The 18575-nt window shown below is 37.8% G+C and overlaps 1 protein-coding gene across 4 annotated transcripts in view; it reads left to right on the forward strand.

The window, feature by feature from the left end:
• The window catches only part of RANBP17 (RAN binding protein 17), a 333236-nt gene that overhangs the window by 216214 nt on the left and 98447 nt on the right, over window positions 1-18575 (forward strand). For 3 of the 4 annotated variants that reach the window (XM_058723330.1, XM_058723324.1, XM_058723321.1), the window contains one exon: window positions 11619-11678. The exons of the other annotated variant lie outside the window; for it this stretch is intronic. In XM_058723330.1, coding sequence (XP_058579313.1) covers window positions 11619-11678 — 60 coding nt within the window. The remainder of the gene's footprint in view (window positions 1-11618; window positions 11679-18575) is intronic. 4 annotated transcript variants of the gene reach the window in all.

Raw genomic sequence — 18575 nt, forward strand, 5'->3', positions numbered from 1 at the left:
TGAGGTTCCTCTCTCTAGGCTTTGGTCATATATAGGCATTTTATTTTCTTCTCTAGTCATTGAGAAATACTGTTGGCATTTGGTCCTCTGCTTCTCCTTTTTCCAAGGTTTTTAAGAATGCTTTCACTTGAAAAGAAGAACAATTGTGGCCTGTTTCTAATAATTTACAGTAGCTGGTTTGTTTTTTCCTCAAACTTTTGTCTGTCAACATTAAGACCTCTAGTAGCCTTTCAAGATTGTAGTCAGAATTAAATGGTTATGTTGTTACATGTTTTTGGACCTTTGTCACTACCCAAAAATGTGGTCTATACAAAACAGACTCCAAAGATTCAGTGGCTCGAATGATTTAAAAGCACAATGTTAATAGATAGAATCTATTTTCACTTTTTTTTTTTTTTTTTTATAGCACAGCTCACTTATACACTATAAATTCAATAGTATGAAAGTCTTAGGTCTCTTCCTTAACACTTAAGAGGGAAGGTCAAGTTGTGGGTTTTTTTTTTTTAAATCAGGGTCTTGGTAGGACTTGAAAATTTCTTAAGTATTTAAATTCAGGAGTCGCCTTAGAAAAAATAAGAGGAAGTTTTACTCTCTATGATTGATGATAAAATTTATAGAACTTACTTTTAAGTGCCACAAACTGAAAATACATTGAATATCCATGAGTGAAAGATTATGAACTAGTTACTAAGGAAAAATAGAAATATCTGGACTACATCTCCAACCTTTTGGGTTAATGGTCATAGTTGGAGGGTAGGTCATTGGAATTATAATCAGAAACTTACTGTTACTGGACCCAAATGAGCCTTTGAGCTGATATGTTGTATTATTATATAATTAACATAGGCAGGAGTAATCTCTTTTGAGACCTACCTTAGACCTTCCTCTTATTCAAAGAAATGGAGCCAAATTGTCATAATTTGGCCATGTTGGCATTTCTTTTCAATTCCCAACCCTTCTGCTTTTCTTCAGTAATACAGTAGAGGCAGAGAGGGATTTCTTTTCCACATTCAGTACTTTTAGAGCTATGGATTTAGAGTTATTTTGGAACATATTTAAAAAAAAAATTTTTTAATGTTTATTTTTGAGAGATAGGGAGAGAGAGAGAGCGTGAACAGGGGAAGGGCAGAGAAGGAGAGAGACACAGAATCTGAAGCAAGTTCCAGGCTCTGAGCTGTCAGCACAGAGCTCTATGTGGGGCTCGACATGGGGCTCGAACTCATGAACTGCGAGCTCATGACCTGAGCTGAAACCAAGAGTCGGACGCTTAATCGACTGAGCCACCCAGGCGCCCCATATTTTGGTACATATTTAATTAAAATCTTATATAAACAGATAAGCCTCCCCCGAGAAACTGGGTGTATGAGGATGGAGGGAGAACAGTCAGTTGAAGGACGTGGAGAACAGAAATTTCTAACTGAAAATAAAGAATTAGGAAAATGAAAAACTAAAGAGTAGTGTATAAATAAAAGCTGGAATATCAAAGAGAGGGAACGCATGGTATTAGAGACAACAAAGGGTCCAAGAAGGGTACCCAAGAAGGGTAAAGCCTTGACCTGTCTGGCTGTGGTCCATCATACTTACTGTAGTTGGACAAATCTTAAACACCACCTTCATCAGAGGCCTCCTCCCACTCAAAAGACTCTTTGCCCACATCAAGCCATCACTCCTTGGCTTCTAAGGTCCTCCATCATCTAGCCCCATCTACTAGCCAATTTTAGCTCCAATAGCTCCACTCTATCAGGCTGACTCTCACCATCTTTATCTTAAATTGTTTTGTTCTCTTTTTCCTTCTTCCCCACCCCTCCCCCGCCCCCACCCCATCACCATTCTTCAGTGTTCTTGCCTCCCCCCACCCCGTTCTTCAATGTTCTATTCAAGTATCATTCTTGCAGTTCTTAATACCTGGGTCTTATTCATTAAAACTTAAATAATGATAATGACAATGTTAACAGTCATTTATTGTTTGTTATCTGCCAGGCGCTGTGATGATAAGCTTTTACATGCAATACACCTTATAAACCTCAAACTAATCTTATGATGAACTAGGGTTCTTAACCCTAGTTCTACCATGAAATAACTTGGCTAAGAATACAGTGGTAGGAAGTTACATGTACAAGATTTGACCTTTAGGTCTGATTAACTCTAAATCTATTAAATGATGAACTGTAATTCCCAATCTTGCTTCTTTGTTTTGTGCTTTATGTTTAAAATCTTGAAGACAGAGTCAATGTCCTCTATATATCTTATATTTGTCAATACAATTAAGACAGTGCTAGATCATCAACTGTTTTCTTATTGATTGATTGACTGTGGATTAGATAAGGTGAGATCGTCAAATTTCATTGCAACAAAAGCAGAGAAATTTTATTCTGATCCTAGTTATTTTTTCTGAAGTAAATGTTGTTAATGAGAGCAGTGTTTTATTTAGGAGATAGTGGACTAAAACCAGACAATGTTCAGTTTTTAAGGATTGTAAATCAGAAAAGGATTTTTCTAGTAGCTGTAACAATGTTATTTGGGGCTGAATCAGTGCCACTCTTGTATTCTTTCATTCATTAATCAAATATTTATAATTACTGTGATATTGTGATTTATAATAAGAAATATATGTTTGGTCTTTGTCCCCTTTTCAGGCACAGAGCTCCTCAAACCGTTGGAATTTCCTAAGTGATAAGAGCCAGTAAAGGTGTCTCGATATTCTTAACAAACCCCTTTTACCAACATGTGAGTTTATGTTAAAGAGGTGACTTTAGAAAAGCATCTAAGGATGGGGGCTGCTTGCCAGGGGGACTCAACCATGTGATTAGAGCGTTGGTACTTTCAGTCTCACTCCCAGGACTCTGGGAAAAGGAGAAAGGGTGGAGTTTGAGTTCAGTCACCAAGGGCCGGTGACTTAATCAGCCATGCCTAGGTAAGGAAGCCTCCGTAAAAAGCCAAAGGGATGTGGTTCAGAAAGCTTCTGAGTTGGTGAACATAGAGATTTGAGGATAGTGGCTCAGAGAACATGGAAACTCCGCACCCCTTCCCACGTACCTTGCCCCAAGCATCTCTTCCATCTGGATGTTCCTGAGGTACATCCTTTTATAATAAACCAATAAGCAAGTAAAATGTTTCTCTGAGTTCTATGGGCTACTCTAGCAAATTAATCAAACCCGAAGAAGGGGTCATTAGAACCTTCAATCTGTAGCTACCCAGTCAGAAGCACAGATGACAATCTGGACTTTCAGTTGGTGTCTGAGTTAGGGGCAGTTTTGTGGGACTGAGTCCTTAACCTGTGAGATCTGATACTATTTGAAGGTACATAGTGTCAGAATGGAGTTAAATTTTGGAGACATCCAATCAGTTCCCACTGAGAATTGGAGCACTGCTTGGTGTTGGAAAAAAACACACTGGAATTACAAATACAGTTAACCCTTGAACAACAGGGGTATTAAGGGTGCCAACCCCTTTACACTGTCAAAAACTCAAGTTTAACTTTCAAGTCCCCCATAATTTTACTGCTAATAACCTACTTTTGACCAGAAGCCTTACCGGTAACATAAACAGTAGATTCACACATATTTTGAATTTTATATGTATTGTAAGTAAATCTAGAGAAAAGAAAATATTCTTAAGAAAATCGTAATTAGAGAAAATATATTTATAGTACCATACTGTAAAAAATCCGCTTGTAAGTGGACCTGTGCAGTTCAAACCCTTGTTGTTGGAGGGTCAACTGTATGTGTAATTGCCTACTACGTGCTAAACATCAGAACACAATATGACTAGGGGCAGATAGCCCTGCCCTCACAGGCTGGCGGAGGACACAGACAAAGCTGACAGGCAATCATTGTTCAGTATGATGAGGCCCATGACTGATATGCCCAAGAACAGTGGGAACATAAAGGAAGTCACCTAATGTCATCTTGGACAAGTCCTGGAAGGATTTCTGGGCAATACTCAGGGCTTCTTTTAGCATCATTCAGTTCTGTATATGACATAAACAGGTAAGTAAAATACAACTGGTTACATATTGGTGCAAAGAGATGCCAGAAAAGTCCAGCTTCATGTTTCCCACTTTCCCACTCAAGATTGCAAAACAAGACCAAGAAATGTAAATATCAATACACTTCAGATTGTTTGCCAAATCAAGGAGGTTGATGTCAAAGTAAATGCTGCATGCTTCTAAGAAGGTGATAGTAAAACAAATGAATTCCCTTCCCCTCTCCATCGGCACCAAGAACTACCCACTAGTTCTACTCTGTCATATCGGTGCCAGAGGTAAGTCAGGATTATCTTACATACGTTGAAATAGCACTCGATAGAAAGTTGAATTTGGATTTACCAGAATAAATATCCGTGAATACATATTTTTCCCAATAGCTAGGAAGCAGTGTTGTCAAATAGTGAGACCTGTGAATAAGAGGTCATTTTACTGTGTAATCTTGAGCTGTCTCCTGACACTATTTGATTTTCCCCATGTAAAAAAATGGGGTTCATGATACCTGTCCTTTGAATGCACGTTCTTAATGATCCAAGAGAGACAATACAATGAATGAGCCTTCTCTTGGCCAAAAAGAAGATAATCCAAGTAATTAAATATTTAAAATAAATTCTGTTAATGAGATAAGGGAAGCAGATGAGGGCCATAGAGAAAGTAGTTGTTTTGTCACCTATTTTTCTTGGTTGCCAATTGAGAATTTTACCATTTTAAATCAGCTACAGTATGGAGAAAGGTCATGATTTCAAAACAGGAGTATTTACTATGAAAAAGGAGCGAAAGATAAATTGGGAAATATACTAGGATTCTCTGCATGTATAGATACATGGTTTGCAGAATATCATCACGATGGTAATAATTCCCCTTTAAAAAAAAATCTGTGAAGGTGAAAAAAAATTATTTCATTGAACTCTTCAAAAACGGTATACCTCCCACATATTCCTGATTGTTTATCATCATAATCAAGCTAATTTCCAAAGCAAGGTGGGGGAAGTAGATCTGAATGGAGTGCTACAGAATACAGAATTTTTATTCATTTGTACAGTAGACTTTATCTCAAAGTAAATATGAAAAGGAACAAAGTTGTTTGTGCTTTGGAAATTGAAGCATTGTTCATCATGCATAATTGAACAAAGTTGAAATTTGTAGGTATGAAACCAAAAAAAGCCACAGCTATGATAGCTATTACAGGAAATGGAGGAAATTAATAATAAAAGACAGTACACTACCTCATAAATACATGTTCATCATGAGAGTGGAGGATGAGAGCATTAAGCAAATACCCTGATTAATTTAACAATTTAATCCTAGAATTGGAGTACAGATATTTCAGGATTCATTTGTTCATAGATAAGACAGAAAGACAAAATAAACAGCTTACTTTGATAAAGTAAGGCTTTTAGTTAGTGCTTGTGGATATGTGAAGATAATACTGTTTTAAAAGAAAGGTTATAACTAAGCAAGACATCTTTGATATGAACATTTATTAAATAAATAAATAACCAAGTTTTGTGTCTTAAAATTACAAAATATGTCAAGGAATAGATTTGGGGCATTTTTGCCTTACATCCTATGATCTTGCTTTTTATAATTTATTCTAACAATGATCTTGCTTTTTATAATTTATTCTAAGTAACTGCTAGGAGCTATGATTTTTAAAAGACTGCATGATACTAGGAAAATAAATTAAGGGGAAGAAAGTACTTTAGGTCTCACTGTTCACTGAGTAAAGTTTAAATTAACCCTGATTAGAACACCTTTGAATACTTTTTTGATGCATAAAATGATTTATCAAAACATGTGTTTCAGTAAATTTTGGAAGATTTTTAGGAAGTGCAGGTAGTGTAAGAGTAGTTTACTAGAAAGGCTTTTTATTTTATATCGTGTCGGCATATGTGAATCACTTTGCCTTTTTCTCTACCAGCTATTTGGTAAAAGTCCGCAATTTGCCAAAATGGTTAATAGGACACAAATATAGACATTTCATGTGGTGTACCATGTAAATGTAAACCTTTGTAGTTACATGTTTCTGTAGCAAGAGAATTGTTTTAAAAGGCATGTAATTTATTAGCTATCGGTAGCTTCTTTATTGCCTTGCCGCGCTGCAGTAATAAATAAAAGAAAGTGAACTGATTTTACAAATGGCACACAAGGTGCACATTTTGTGGAAAAAAAGTCTTTTTTTAAAGAATTGGCATTAAATCCTTTTTTTGTGATGACAAAGAGGCTAAGAGTGCAAACTGTATTTTCTGTTTATCGAAAACAGTCTTTTTTTCTCGGGGGCATTTTTTCCTATGATCATCAAGGGATTTCAAAAGCAATAAAGTGTGGAATCATTGTTCGACTTGAACAGTATTAAAACTTAGGTTTTAATTTCAGTGAAGTAATAAGATTTGAACCTGTCTCACATTACAGCACTGTAAGGCATTTAGCAATTGTATTTTAAAAGAGGTTTTTAAGATGCAGCTCACTTGTAAGCTAACTGTCTGTCAGTAATTAATAGTTTTTCTTCAGCATAGGCTGTTGTGATCAGACCAAGAAATATCTGTGTTTTTAGGAACACATTATGATAATTGTGAGTGCTTATTCCTAATTAGTCTACATGTCTAAAATTTTCAGCTTGCTTCTCTGGCTGCTTAATAGAAAAAAAGAGAGTAGCATGTAAAACTACAGTGTGTCTTTGGGCTTTTAAAAATATGAATGTACATGCACATGTATATTTCAGTAAGCTTAACACCTAGCAAGATTGTATGTCAGTTGACTCATTCATTAACCAAGTGTTTTATCCTGCAGTATCATTTCCTGCTTTTCAGATATCACATCATTTGTATATGTAAAAACTGTTGGCAGATACGGTACTATATGTACAGCTAAACCCAGACTGGCAATCTGTGTTCTTCAATACCCAACGTTGAACCTATCTTTACTTTTTCAAAAAAAGCTTTAAAATATGAGCGTTTCCATTAGACTGGGGTGGCAACATACTTGCTGATGAAAGATTGTATTTACCATTTTGAATTGCTATTGAAAATAATTGCCTCTACAAAAGGAAACATCTGTATGATAGCACATGGTTAAAGCTGCCATCAATTTTTAACATTTGAGGGTTGAGCTATGACCTTTTATGATGACTGTGAACAGTAACTGCCTCCATTAGCCATAAGTTTTGTTTCTTTATTTTAGTAGATGGCCCAGACTGTAAATATTAGAGAATCTAAAATAAATCAACATATTATCCTAAGGATACAAAATGTAAGAGCTATTTGTGGTTGGGAACCTTTGACAGATAGTGTGGATGAAGCAGATGATTGCCTGCCTAGCGTATCTGGTCTCCATTGCTATGCCTGCAGGCAGTTTAGTGCTATGGTTGTATATTGATGTCAGGGTTAGTACTGAGTGGCTAGCAGTGACAGATGTCTATAATTACAGGCAATGCTTCCAGTATTTCTGAAAAGCCAGCCTATGTTGAACAATTATCTTATTTCTGCCTTGCCAAAGAGCATGTTCCAATTGCTAGTATTAGCAATGGTGAATATAGTGCTTCATCTGCTGCCTTGGGACAAATGTGGGAAAAGCACTTGGTTATAAAACATAAATGCAAAATATTTTCTCAACATTTTGAATTAGTTAAGTTCAGTGTTTTCCTAATTTTTATCTCCCCATAATGTCTCTGTTGAAGGAATCTTGAAATATAAAACACATTTGGCATACTTATTGAGATTTTGTTTTCCCCTAGGCCTGCATGGCTCCCCAGCACCACTATCCTTTGCTTTACTGAATAGATGTGTTTAAGCAAAGTTGGCTTTGAAACAACTTTCTTCAGTGTGAATTACATTTTCTGATCAACTTCCGTTACAAAATTGGAAATGCATTTCTGTGGACAATCTCTCCCACACCATTTGATGAGGAAAATTGAAAAACGATAGACAATGCTGAAATGTGCAGAACACCTTAGTACACTAGTGTCTTTACATTTGCCGAGAATTGCAATTCTCAACTTTTATTTTAACCCTTTCTTTTCAGCTTTCAACCACTTACCGTCCTTTCCTGTCTCTAAGTGTTCCCGACCACTTCTTTCCACACTCCCTTTTGGCCCGCTTTCCTGAGTCATTAGAAATCTTTTCTTGCTTGATGGTCTGAGTTCTCAACTGTACTTTTTTTTGTGACCATTTGCATGTGTGAGACATGGGCTGTAATACCACACTCCCCAGCAGGTGTAGCTGCCTTAATACTTTCCAACCCTACCATTCTTAAAATTGCTGAAGTTCTAGGCACTGGGTATTAAAACATTGTCCATGCTATAGGTTACAAATTCTGTATTTTTAGGTAATGTAGAATGAGAAATGCCTAGGAAATACTATTTGAGAATGTGTTTTATCTTCAACCTTTCTCTAACCTGTGTTGGGTTTCTACTTCTGTGCTTAACCACTTTGTGGAGTTATTCATTACATTTTCTCATCTAGTCTTCTCAGCAATGTCCTATTTAGTAGGTATAATTATCTTCATTTTACAGAATATGAAAGAGACTTCAGGAAGTTTAAAAACTTGTTCAGTGAGATACCCTGGCTTTGACCAAATCATCCTACTCTAAACCCAAGTTTGCTTTCCACTGTATCACATTGCCTATGTATGTGTCTAGAGGCAGGCATCCAGGCATGATCAGTTTTAAGTGTAATGATGATTGACAAAACAAACATCACAAATTCCATCCCCATCTTTGCTGTTTTGTTTCCCAAGGGAAAAAACTCATCTCTGCAACCACAGATTAGACCTTTGGTACTGGATAGCCATCAGTCACAAGAGAACTAAGCAAGTTCTAGATCCTAGTTACTTGATATAATCCATCTTATTATATAAGAAGCAATTCACCCCATAGTCTAGTGTCAGAGACCAATATTATATTCATATATGAAAGCAGCCCCTTTCAGTTCTTACTGAGCCTGCCACACAAAGACTCTTGATAATTTAAAACTCTAACGATGGTGTTCTGGAACCTTTTCTCTCTGTGCATCAATTTATCAAGCAAAACTTGGAGAATTGGATGGACTCACTGATCTGAATTGGGAAAACTCTGATAATTTATTGGCCCCAGGGGTGTAAATCATCTCTACTTATCCAGTGAGTTGAGAATTTAGCCCAGAAATAGGAAACAAGAAATTGGGATGACTCAGAAAAGGAAGATGAGGGATTTGAAATCCAGAACTGAGGTGAACTCTGTTGCCACAGAGCATTCTGTTTTCCTCCTGTCTCCTTTCCCTCTGCTTTTCCTGTTCCTCCTCCCAGAAGATAGAAGATAGAAGTGTAGGAGTTAAGCTGCCTTCCATTAGGGCTCTCTCCCCTCTGATCACTCTGTAACCGTTACTAAGGCTACACACATACCAACTTGGAACGTGTATCTACTTTGCAGCATCTAATCCAGATAAAGCACAAAGAAAAGGGACTGTCCTCTTGTTGCATGCCTCATAGTCTTAATGTCAGACTAATATTTGTCTATATATTATTTAATAATAGTGAGCATTTACTGACCACCTGTTCTTTTTAAAAAAATTTTTCAATGTTTATTTGAGAGAGAGAGAGAGGGAGAGAGAGAGAGAGAGAGAGAGAGAGAGAGAGAGAGACAAAGCTTGAGCAGGGGACTGGCAGTGAGAGGGAGACACAGAATCCGAAGCAGGCTCCAGGCTCTGAGCTGTCAGCCCAGAGCCCAAAGCGGGGCTCAAACCCACAAGCAGAGCAGGAAGATCATGACTCGAGCCAAAGCTGGACACTTATGAGCCACCCAGGGACCCCTACTGACCACCTGTTCTAAGGGCTAATAGCTAGTGTTTATTTGGTGCTTACTATATGCTAAAAACTTTCCAAGTGTTTCTGACATTGTGCTGGCAGTGCTATATATATATCATATAGCATGATATGACAATAATAATAACAGTTAACACTCATGGAAATTTTATTCTGTGCCAGGACTGTTCAAAGTACTTTGCATGAATTAACTACTCAAATCCTCTAAAAATTTTCATAAATTAGACCTACTATCATCCTCATTTTATATTTGAGAAAATGGAAATTTGGAGGGTAAGGAATTTGATCAAAATCACCTAGTAAATGGCCAGCCCAATGGCTAACCTTGGGCTTCAGACTAGGTCCTAATCATTTCACTAGACTGCCTCTTAATTCATGATATTATTCGTTGTGTTATTATTTTTTCCACTTTACAGCTGAAGAAGCTGAGACTCTGAGAGGCTAAATAATTTAACTAGGATTATTGGGTTAATTCATTAAATGAAAATATTTATTGAATACCTGTTATCTCCTAGGTACTGTGCTAGGCTAGCAAGTAGCAGAACCTCACCCAGAACCCTGTGTGTATTACACTGCACAAATATTCTGTTTCCTCCAAGGTGACGTCACTGAAAATACGTACACAGTTAACTTGCCCATTTTCTGTCGTCTTACTGAGAAAAAGATATACTTCCTGGGCAACTGCCAATTGTCTTGGTCCACCGGTTGAGGTGTTGCATATGTTTTAGCTGATGGTCAACATGGAGAAGTGTTCAATAGGAAAACTAAAATGGGAGCAGGACTTATCCTATTGCCCCGGGCATTGCCTGCCCAGAGAAACCAGAAATTAGAGTTTGAAGGCATTAACAGGCCACCAGAAGGTGAACTCTGATTGCTTGCATTTGGGGTAGGTTCAAGTTTTCACTAACGAGGCTAGTATGAGGGACAGAAATTGAAAGGCAAAAAAGATTGTAGGAACGTTTTTGAGTAAAATTTGAGAATATAATGAAAAGTGAAAATAGCTGATTTGACAGAGCAATACAAATATACATATGACACCCCCTTTTTCATTCCATGGGCCATTATTCCTCCACTCTTTATGTCAGGTCACTCTTCCCAGAGAGTTGAGTATCTCTTAGGAGGAAGGTACAGAAGTTGTTTTGGATGCAGAAAGTGGGACAGGTTTCAGAGAGGCAGTGTGGAGGCAGAAATGAAATATGAATAGGTAACACGTGTGAATGAAAATAAAGATGTTAGAAGTGGAGATGAGGACCTGGTAAAGTCTTACTTAATACCTACTATAACTATAATAAGTTGTGTTTTTAGAGGATTTGGGGGAGAGTGTGTGCAAGAACTAGATTAAGTGGTAGAAGACTGTATGATTTACGTACCCTTTGAATGGCCATAGAAATGAGTTCCATTAATTAAAAATATACTTTTACCCATGAAAAGGTGACTTGGCCTACTTAGATCATTAGCCCCAGTTGCCACACTTGCATAATGAGAGTGCCTCATGAGAAACAACACTATTAAGAGATTCTTAAAAATAGTTCTGTCAAGTATTATTTATAATTTGTTCTTTTCTAGGGCTATCCTTTAATAATTGGTTTTTTGAATTATTCCATGGAAGCAAACCCATGGTGTAATCCATACAACCACATCCAGACTCTGAACAGCACTTCACCATTGTCTTTGCTCAAGGCTTCCAGGATAAAATCAAAGTCCCAGGAATATTTTAAGTGACAGCCACAAAGATCCTGAACCACATTTTCTCTCTCTATCTGAAGTTGGGAGGGCCTCCTGCTCTTCCCTAATCCCTAACGTCAGGTGCCAGGTCCCTAAACTCTGTGCTTTTTAGGTTGTACGCCTGAGGAGTGATGTGTCCCGAGTTCCAGAGAAGGCTTGGAAATTAGTGAAGGTGAGTTGAGTTGCTGGTTGTTGTGGTGGATCACCAGTCTTTATGCTTGTCTCACCACAGCCTCAGGCTCTTATTCCTAAAACAGGTACATGCTCACAGTGATAAGTGTAGAGGTGCCTTCTTGGCTCCCTGTTTATGCACTATGTAACCCTGTAGTATGCATGGTCTATAACCAAATGTTCAGTAGTCAGCCAGTAAGCAGGATCAACTGCAAAGACTCAGTTTAGTGTGATTGCACAGTGTGGAAGCAGCCTAGGTTTCTTGATTACAACATTTCTGAAGTGGCCAATTCTAACCAATCATTCATACCTGGAAGGAGAAAGTTTTCTTAGGGCTCCCTTGAATAGCATCTGTTACTGAACGGTATCTATAGTACATGTATCCCTTATGCCAGAATATGTTTCTGGTGGACATCTTTGAGAGATATAGGGGATTATGGTAAAAAAAAAAAATCTTTTATTTCCCAGTTCCCCACTTCCACCATCACCCTTGCACAGACTACATCCAGCATCAACTTCTTTGCTCCAAGGTCTAATCATGGTACAAATTTGCTATTGCACAGAATTATAAACAAAATGCCTGAAATACATGGTCTCAAAACCTTCCACCAGAATCAATCAAGCTGCCTTCTAGTAGCCTTGTGCCCTAGCCATGGTTAGCTTCTTATTGTATGAGCTTGGGAAGATAATATATTTACCCCCGTGCTTTACCATGGTTTTAGCCACAGAAGACTAGTCTAACAGAAGCTTGGCCGCAGACATGGAGTGAGTTGGCAACCAGCAGGAGCAAAGCTGTGTCAGGACAAATGTACACTCCCCATCTTCTCTAGTTGGCTTTCAGCTGGTTGCACCGCAGGAGTCTTTCTATGGGCTGTGTATCCTGTGACCAATAACTGGTGCACTCGACCCGGGTCCCTCTTGGCTAGTGAAGGCCTGTCGGGAGACATTAGGTTCATGCTGGTGGAGATCCTTAGTCAGTGGCTCCCTGAAGGAAAGTGAGGCAAACAGCCAGCTTCTGTTGAACAGGTGGTAGTTAGACCTTAGATCTGGTCGGGGAGGGGGAGGGAGAGAATCTCTCCAAAATTAACCAGTATTGCTGGTTTTCACACTGTACCTGTACTCCTCTTTCAAATAAATGATTGTTTAGAAACCAATCCAAAAATATCTCTGGCAGCATCTGGAGCCCTTCCTTAGCAGTCTGGATTTGGGCCCAAGTTAGGAATGGATACCCCACTGGGGTGCAAGCAAAAGAGGAAGCATGTTCTTAGCCATGCATCAGTGGAGGCCCCTACTGGGAGAGGGGATTATCACAAGGCAGCAGGCAGCCCAGCACCCCAGCCTGCTGAGTTCATGCTTTGTGCCACAGGATGTGGAGCGAAGGAAATGTGAGGCCAAAGTGGTCGCTCCAAGTTTTCTTATACAATAGCTTATTCAAGCAGATTGGGAATGCCTCTTAAGAGATTTGTTAGGTACGTGTCCCCTTAGCAAGATGGCCACCACAGATGGTGGGTTCAGATATTCTAATTGAAATAAACACTTAACATTTCATATTTATTTTGTACTTCCATAGCCAGCTTTTATCAGTTGCCATTCTGTATTCCACTGAATGAGGCAAGCAGAATTCTAACCTTTTACCGCTTGGTTTCCAACATAAGTTATGATTTTAAAATTAAATTCTGGCAAAAGATTTTTTTCACCTAATTTTGGTCCTTATTTTGTGGTGCAATTTTAAATGATATGAGGGAAAAATTAGTCCACCAAGATTAGCGTGGATCTATTCAGTAGCACTAAGTTTGTATGTTTAACACGAAGCAATGATATTTGTACCATTAAATCTCTTCATGTGTCATGTTAATTGTGATGATCATGGTTGTTTTTTTTTTTTCTGCCTTAAGCATTCATGAAAGACCTCAGTATCTTTAGTTCCAAACGGTTTAGATCCAAGTCATTAAATCCTCTATTCCCTCTTACACCTCGCCTTCTCCTCCCTCTCCCACCTTGCACTCCAACGGGTCTGTTTTGTAGAAAGTACTGCATTGATGTCAGGGACACTTGAAGACTAAGACAAAAATACGAAAATCGGTTTCTCATGCACAATAAGTGAGTCCACATTAAGTTCCAGAACTCTTTTCCTAAGGGGTGTTAATGTTTTCACTATATTGGATCCTTTCTGGTGACAGATTTTGTCTTACTAAATTACAACTGGTTGAAAATCTTGATGAATCATTTCAGCACATTGAAACAATACTTTAGAATTTACAACAATTATCAGGGTTTTTAAAAATTTCATGGTATCAATTTTGTATTAGTAAATGAATTTGGGGGGAATAAATTGGTTCAGGAAAGTATATTATCTGATGGCAGAATACTTTATTGTTGATTTCCACAGCACTGCTAATTTTCTGCATTGAGCCTGCTTACAAAAGCTCTTTGAGAAGTTATAACATCTTAAACATTTATGGAAGGCCTAGGGGTATTAACTTACTGTAATTTTCTGAAGATTCATTATCCAAAATCTTAATTCATTATAACAACTGTTATGAAAACCTATAGAACCAGTGTTTTCTCTTATTTTCTTATTTGCACAGAATGAGAGATTCATTGTTCTTTTTAATTTGTTTCATGTGGTGCTTTTGAGTACATTTCATAGAGGGCTGTTATTGAATTTCTGTGACTGTCATTATATATCCATACAACCTTTAGGAACTAATATTCTGGGTTTCCCAGTTCTGTAATCTACTTCAAATTTAAGGATTGACATAATTAGTTTCTTCAAAGTTATAACCAGAATGTTAAGAGACAACACTGCACATACCCAAGACTAAGAATTAGGATTGCAAAAAGAAAGCAATTTAAAAAATTATCACAGCCCATGCTTTTATTCTTTATTAAATTAAATTTACAACTCAAAATCTTACTGTTATTTGTATGCTTATTCCTTGTTTGGTTTTCTTATCTTGTCTGGCTTCCCTTTTAAAAAGCCAGATATAAGATCACTTAAGCCAGCTGCATGTGCACAGGCAGTATTTGTCATTTGGTTAGTTGAGGAGTTAGAGAATGTATGGATTGTCGAAGCGTTGTGTACATGCCTAAATGCTCTTTTCTGAAGTTGAAAAGAACCTTCATAGTAAAATAAACAGAGATGAGAAAACAAACATATCAAAACAGTTTTTTAGGAGCATGTCTTCTCAAATCCATAATAGTGATAATTCCTTACATTTCTAACAACCTCCTGTATTTCAAGAGCTAGAGAGATGGATGAGTGGTTAAAATAGGTAATTTTTCTGGCTTGTAAGATAACAACTATGTAGAAGTAGGGAAAAAAATCCGTTTTGTAGCATGAAATTTTGAAGCTTTATGCCTTTAATGAATGCCATTTCTGACCATGATGAGACTGTGTTAATTGAATATAAAGATTTCAACGTTGATATAAATTTAAGGTTTTGTTTGCTTTAACTTTATCTGTGCAGTGTGAAAATCTTCAAGATAAACACCTTCTTACTTTCCTGTTGTTTTTTATGTAACGAGCCTTTTCTTGAACAGATATTAGCTGACAGTTTTTAGCACCTACTATGAGAAAAGGTCCGTAAGAAGGGGTAGAAAGAAAAGCAGCATTTGATGAGTAACTACTAAATACCAAGCTCTGTATTAGGGATCATCTTTAATCTTCCCAAAAGCCATAAAGTAGGTTTTATTATTATTATTATTATTATTATTATTATTATTCCCGTTTTACAGATAGAAAATCAAGATCCAGAGACTTTAAGTTACATCTAGTTAGTGGCAAATCCAGAATTCAAATCCAGATATGTTTGGGACCAAAGCCCATATTTTTTCTACATTGCTAAGTTTGCCAAGGCAGTATCCTAATTACTTCTGGAGGGTATCTTCCCTGCCCTCAGGCAGCACGTGCTTGAAATAGTGGAGGAAACACATATGCACACGGAAAATTAATACTACACCAAGATCATATTCTATTGTGTCATCTGAGAAGTGCCACTAACAGGCTGGCAATGGTGGTTGCTCACAGTATCACAGGAGGAGAGCTCTTCTCACTGCAGGGAGAGCTTCTTCCAGAAACATTATTTAAGCATTAACACCACGCCTTTTTAAATAACGATATTTAACCAGGGTTACTTCTGGTGAGTGGAATTTGGGGTATATTATTTTTAAAGAGAAAAAGTTCTGTGCAAAGCCATGCCTCTTATGGGTTGTTTTGCTTTTGTTAAAAAAAAAAAAATTGTGAATGAAATGGAGTCCGCCAATATGTGCACTTTATCATTATGCTCTTTTTATTCATTTAACAAACCTTTGTCAAACATTAAGCATGGGAGATAAAAGAACATCATTTCTGTCCTCAGGGAGCTTATCGTCTAATAGAGAAATATAGGCATATTAAAAAAGAAGGAGCAGAAGGAAGACACAGGTGGCCAGGCAAAAACAAGGTTATAATGTGTGCATGTCTGGGTATGTGAAACCAGCATAACCAAAAGCATAGCCATTTTCAACTTCATTGTAACCCTCAGAGAAGGATGGACAACACACATGGGCTTCATCTCTTGTTTCTTAGATTTCTGCTTATTTTTCATTATGATCTAATTACCTTAATTGATCCTGAAATTTTAAAAAATTGGGAATCTGTGAACTTCAAGGGAGGACTTTTTCTCTTCCTGCACTCCTATGCCAGCTTCAGTATCCTTCCTTAAAATGAGTATTGTGACGTAGGTTCTTCTTGCTGTGAATGAAAATTTTTTTGGCTAAGTGATAGAAGTTTTAGAAAATGTTGAAAATCCCTAAATATTGTGTTAGAATGTTTTCTGTAGAAAGCCTTCATTGATTTGTGCTTTGTGATGAACATTCTCAAAGAGGTTTCCTCACTGGACAGACTGTTTCCCACTCCCAAATTGTATATGTCTGTGGTATAATTGAATTCAAATGTTTAAAGACATTTTCATATTATCTGCATGCTCTCTGAATGGTAAGGTGCCTTGGAAAATGTGAGACAGTCTTTTAAAAGAAATTCAGTAATCATACATTGATTTTAAATGACCCTGTCACACGTGAAAACAAATCAGATTGTTGCTCTTAATGAGCTTTTCAATTTACTATTCAGTAGATCAGATAAGTGGATTTAAGAGGTAATGATCCTGTTTAGTACTCAAGCTTGACTGTCAGATCCTAGGAGTGGAGAGAAATCCCTAGGGACAGAAGCGTTGACACAGTTCTAGATGGGATAATGGGAATCAAAGCTAATGGATGATAAAAGGAATGGTGCAAGTTACAAGGATAATTGTGGATTAAAGCACTGCCATGTGTCAATGTTGACTGTTTTTTCTAGTATCTTATTGGGTCAAATCTGATACTTGGAGAAGCTGTTTTGACAGCAGAACACAACAGACCTGCCTGCCCAGCTTCCCCCTTCCTTGAATGCCAGGGACACCACAGAAAACTTCCCTGTAAGAAGGACCAATTGGAAGAAAAAAAAAAAAGATTTTTAAACAGTCTTAAAGGTTTAAAATCACATTTTAGTTATTATGTTTTTATTATTCAATGTTGCATGGATAAAATCAAAATTAGATTAATTTTGAGCTATGCCATAAAAAATATAGCACTTATAAAGTCTTGAAAATGTAAAACCTTGATTTTACAAAAATACAATACAATGTAGTGGGGGAAATGGACACCCGAACAATTACAGGTGTGAAAAACACCATGAGAGAGGAATGGACCAGACACTGTGGGAGCATAAAGGAGAGTGATCTCCCTGGGACAGCAGAGAAGAATGCAGAGGAGATGACTTTTGAATGGGAATCAAGGGGAGAGGAAAAAGAAAGCTAATTCAGGCAGAATGAGCAGTACACGAACTCCTAGAAATCTGAAATTGCGCGAGAAGCCTCAGTGATCCATCAGTATTTCATTGTGGCTTCAGATGGAGGGAAATGGTAGAAGATGAGGTATGTTGGGGCCAAGTTGTGAAGGGCCTTGTGTGCCATTAACCATGTCAATACAGGTTTTCTAAGGGACCCAGTTTACTTCCATCCATAAAAGAGGGTTAGGATCATGCTGGGATAAGGGAAACTTCCCTTTCTACATACCATTCTTCCTTTGAGCCTTCTCTGTGCGTAAACATTTCTGATCTTTGAGGACTGGTGGTGACTAACTTCCCTGGGAGTTTTTCTCCCTAGCTCCCTCTTCCCCCTAAACATCTTACAAACACAGTGATAGCTTCAATCCTATAAGAGATGAAGGCCTCCTCTCATGAGCAAAATCATAGATACAGTAATTGAAATGCTTTTCTGTAGGGCTCAGAAATTAGCAGAAGGGGCAACAGGAATGTGAATCTCAGTTTTCCTTTTTCTCTCCCCCACCTTTTCCCCTCTACCCTTCTTTCCTTCTCTTGCCCTCTCCACTTGCCCCCTACCTTTTCCTCTCTCTCCCACTGGCCTGAGCAGCTTCTGGTTATAGGACTTAGGATGAAAGCCCAGAACACAAGCTTCTGCTTTGAATGGTGTTTAAAATCCAGATACGAGATCTCTGCAGTGAACAGCCTTCCTCCCTTGTATAATCCTGTAATTCACCTTCATGACCTGTGGTAGTGTATGAAGCTGGTGTTCACATGTGAAAAGCAAAAGGCATAGGGAGTGAAAGCTAAGTTGCCATGCCATACCATAAGAAATAGGCGGAGCGGGAGAAAGTGAGAGAACACAATCACAGGGGATCAAATCACAGAAGAGAAATCCCATACAGCTGGTGTCTGGCAGGGATAACCTGGAATCACACCAGAGCATCAGGGAGTATGGAGGTGTCAACCCACCTCTCAGCTTTGCCAGGCTATTAGGGAATATTCCATTGGCTGCTGGTGGCATTTTCCCACTTGAAGTAGGATATGTTTATAAGC

Source organism: Neofelis nebulosa, chromosome 1 (genome assembly GCF_028018385.1).
Source record: "Neofelis nebulosa isolate mNeoNeb1 chromosome 1, mNeoNeb1.pri, whole genome shotgun sequence".
Lineage (NCBI taxonomy): Eukaryota > Metazoa > Chordata > Mammalia > Carnivora > Felidae > Neofelis > Neofelis nebulosa.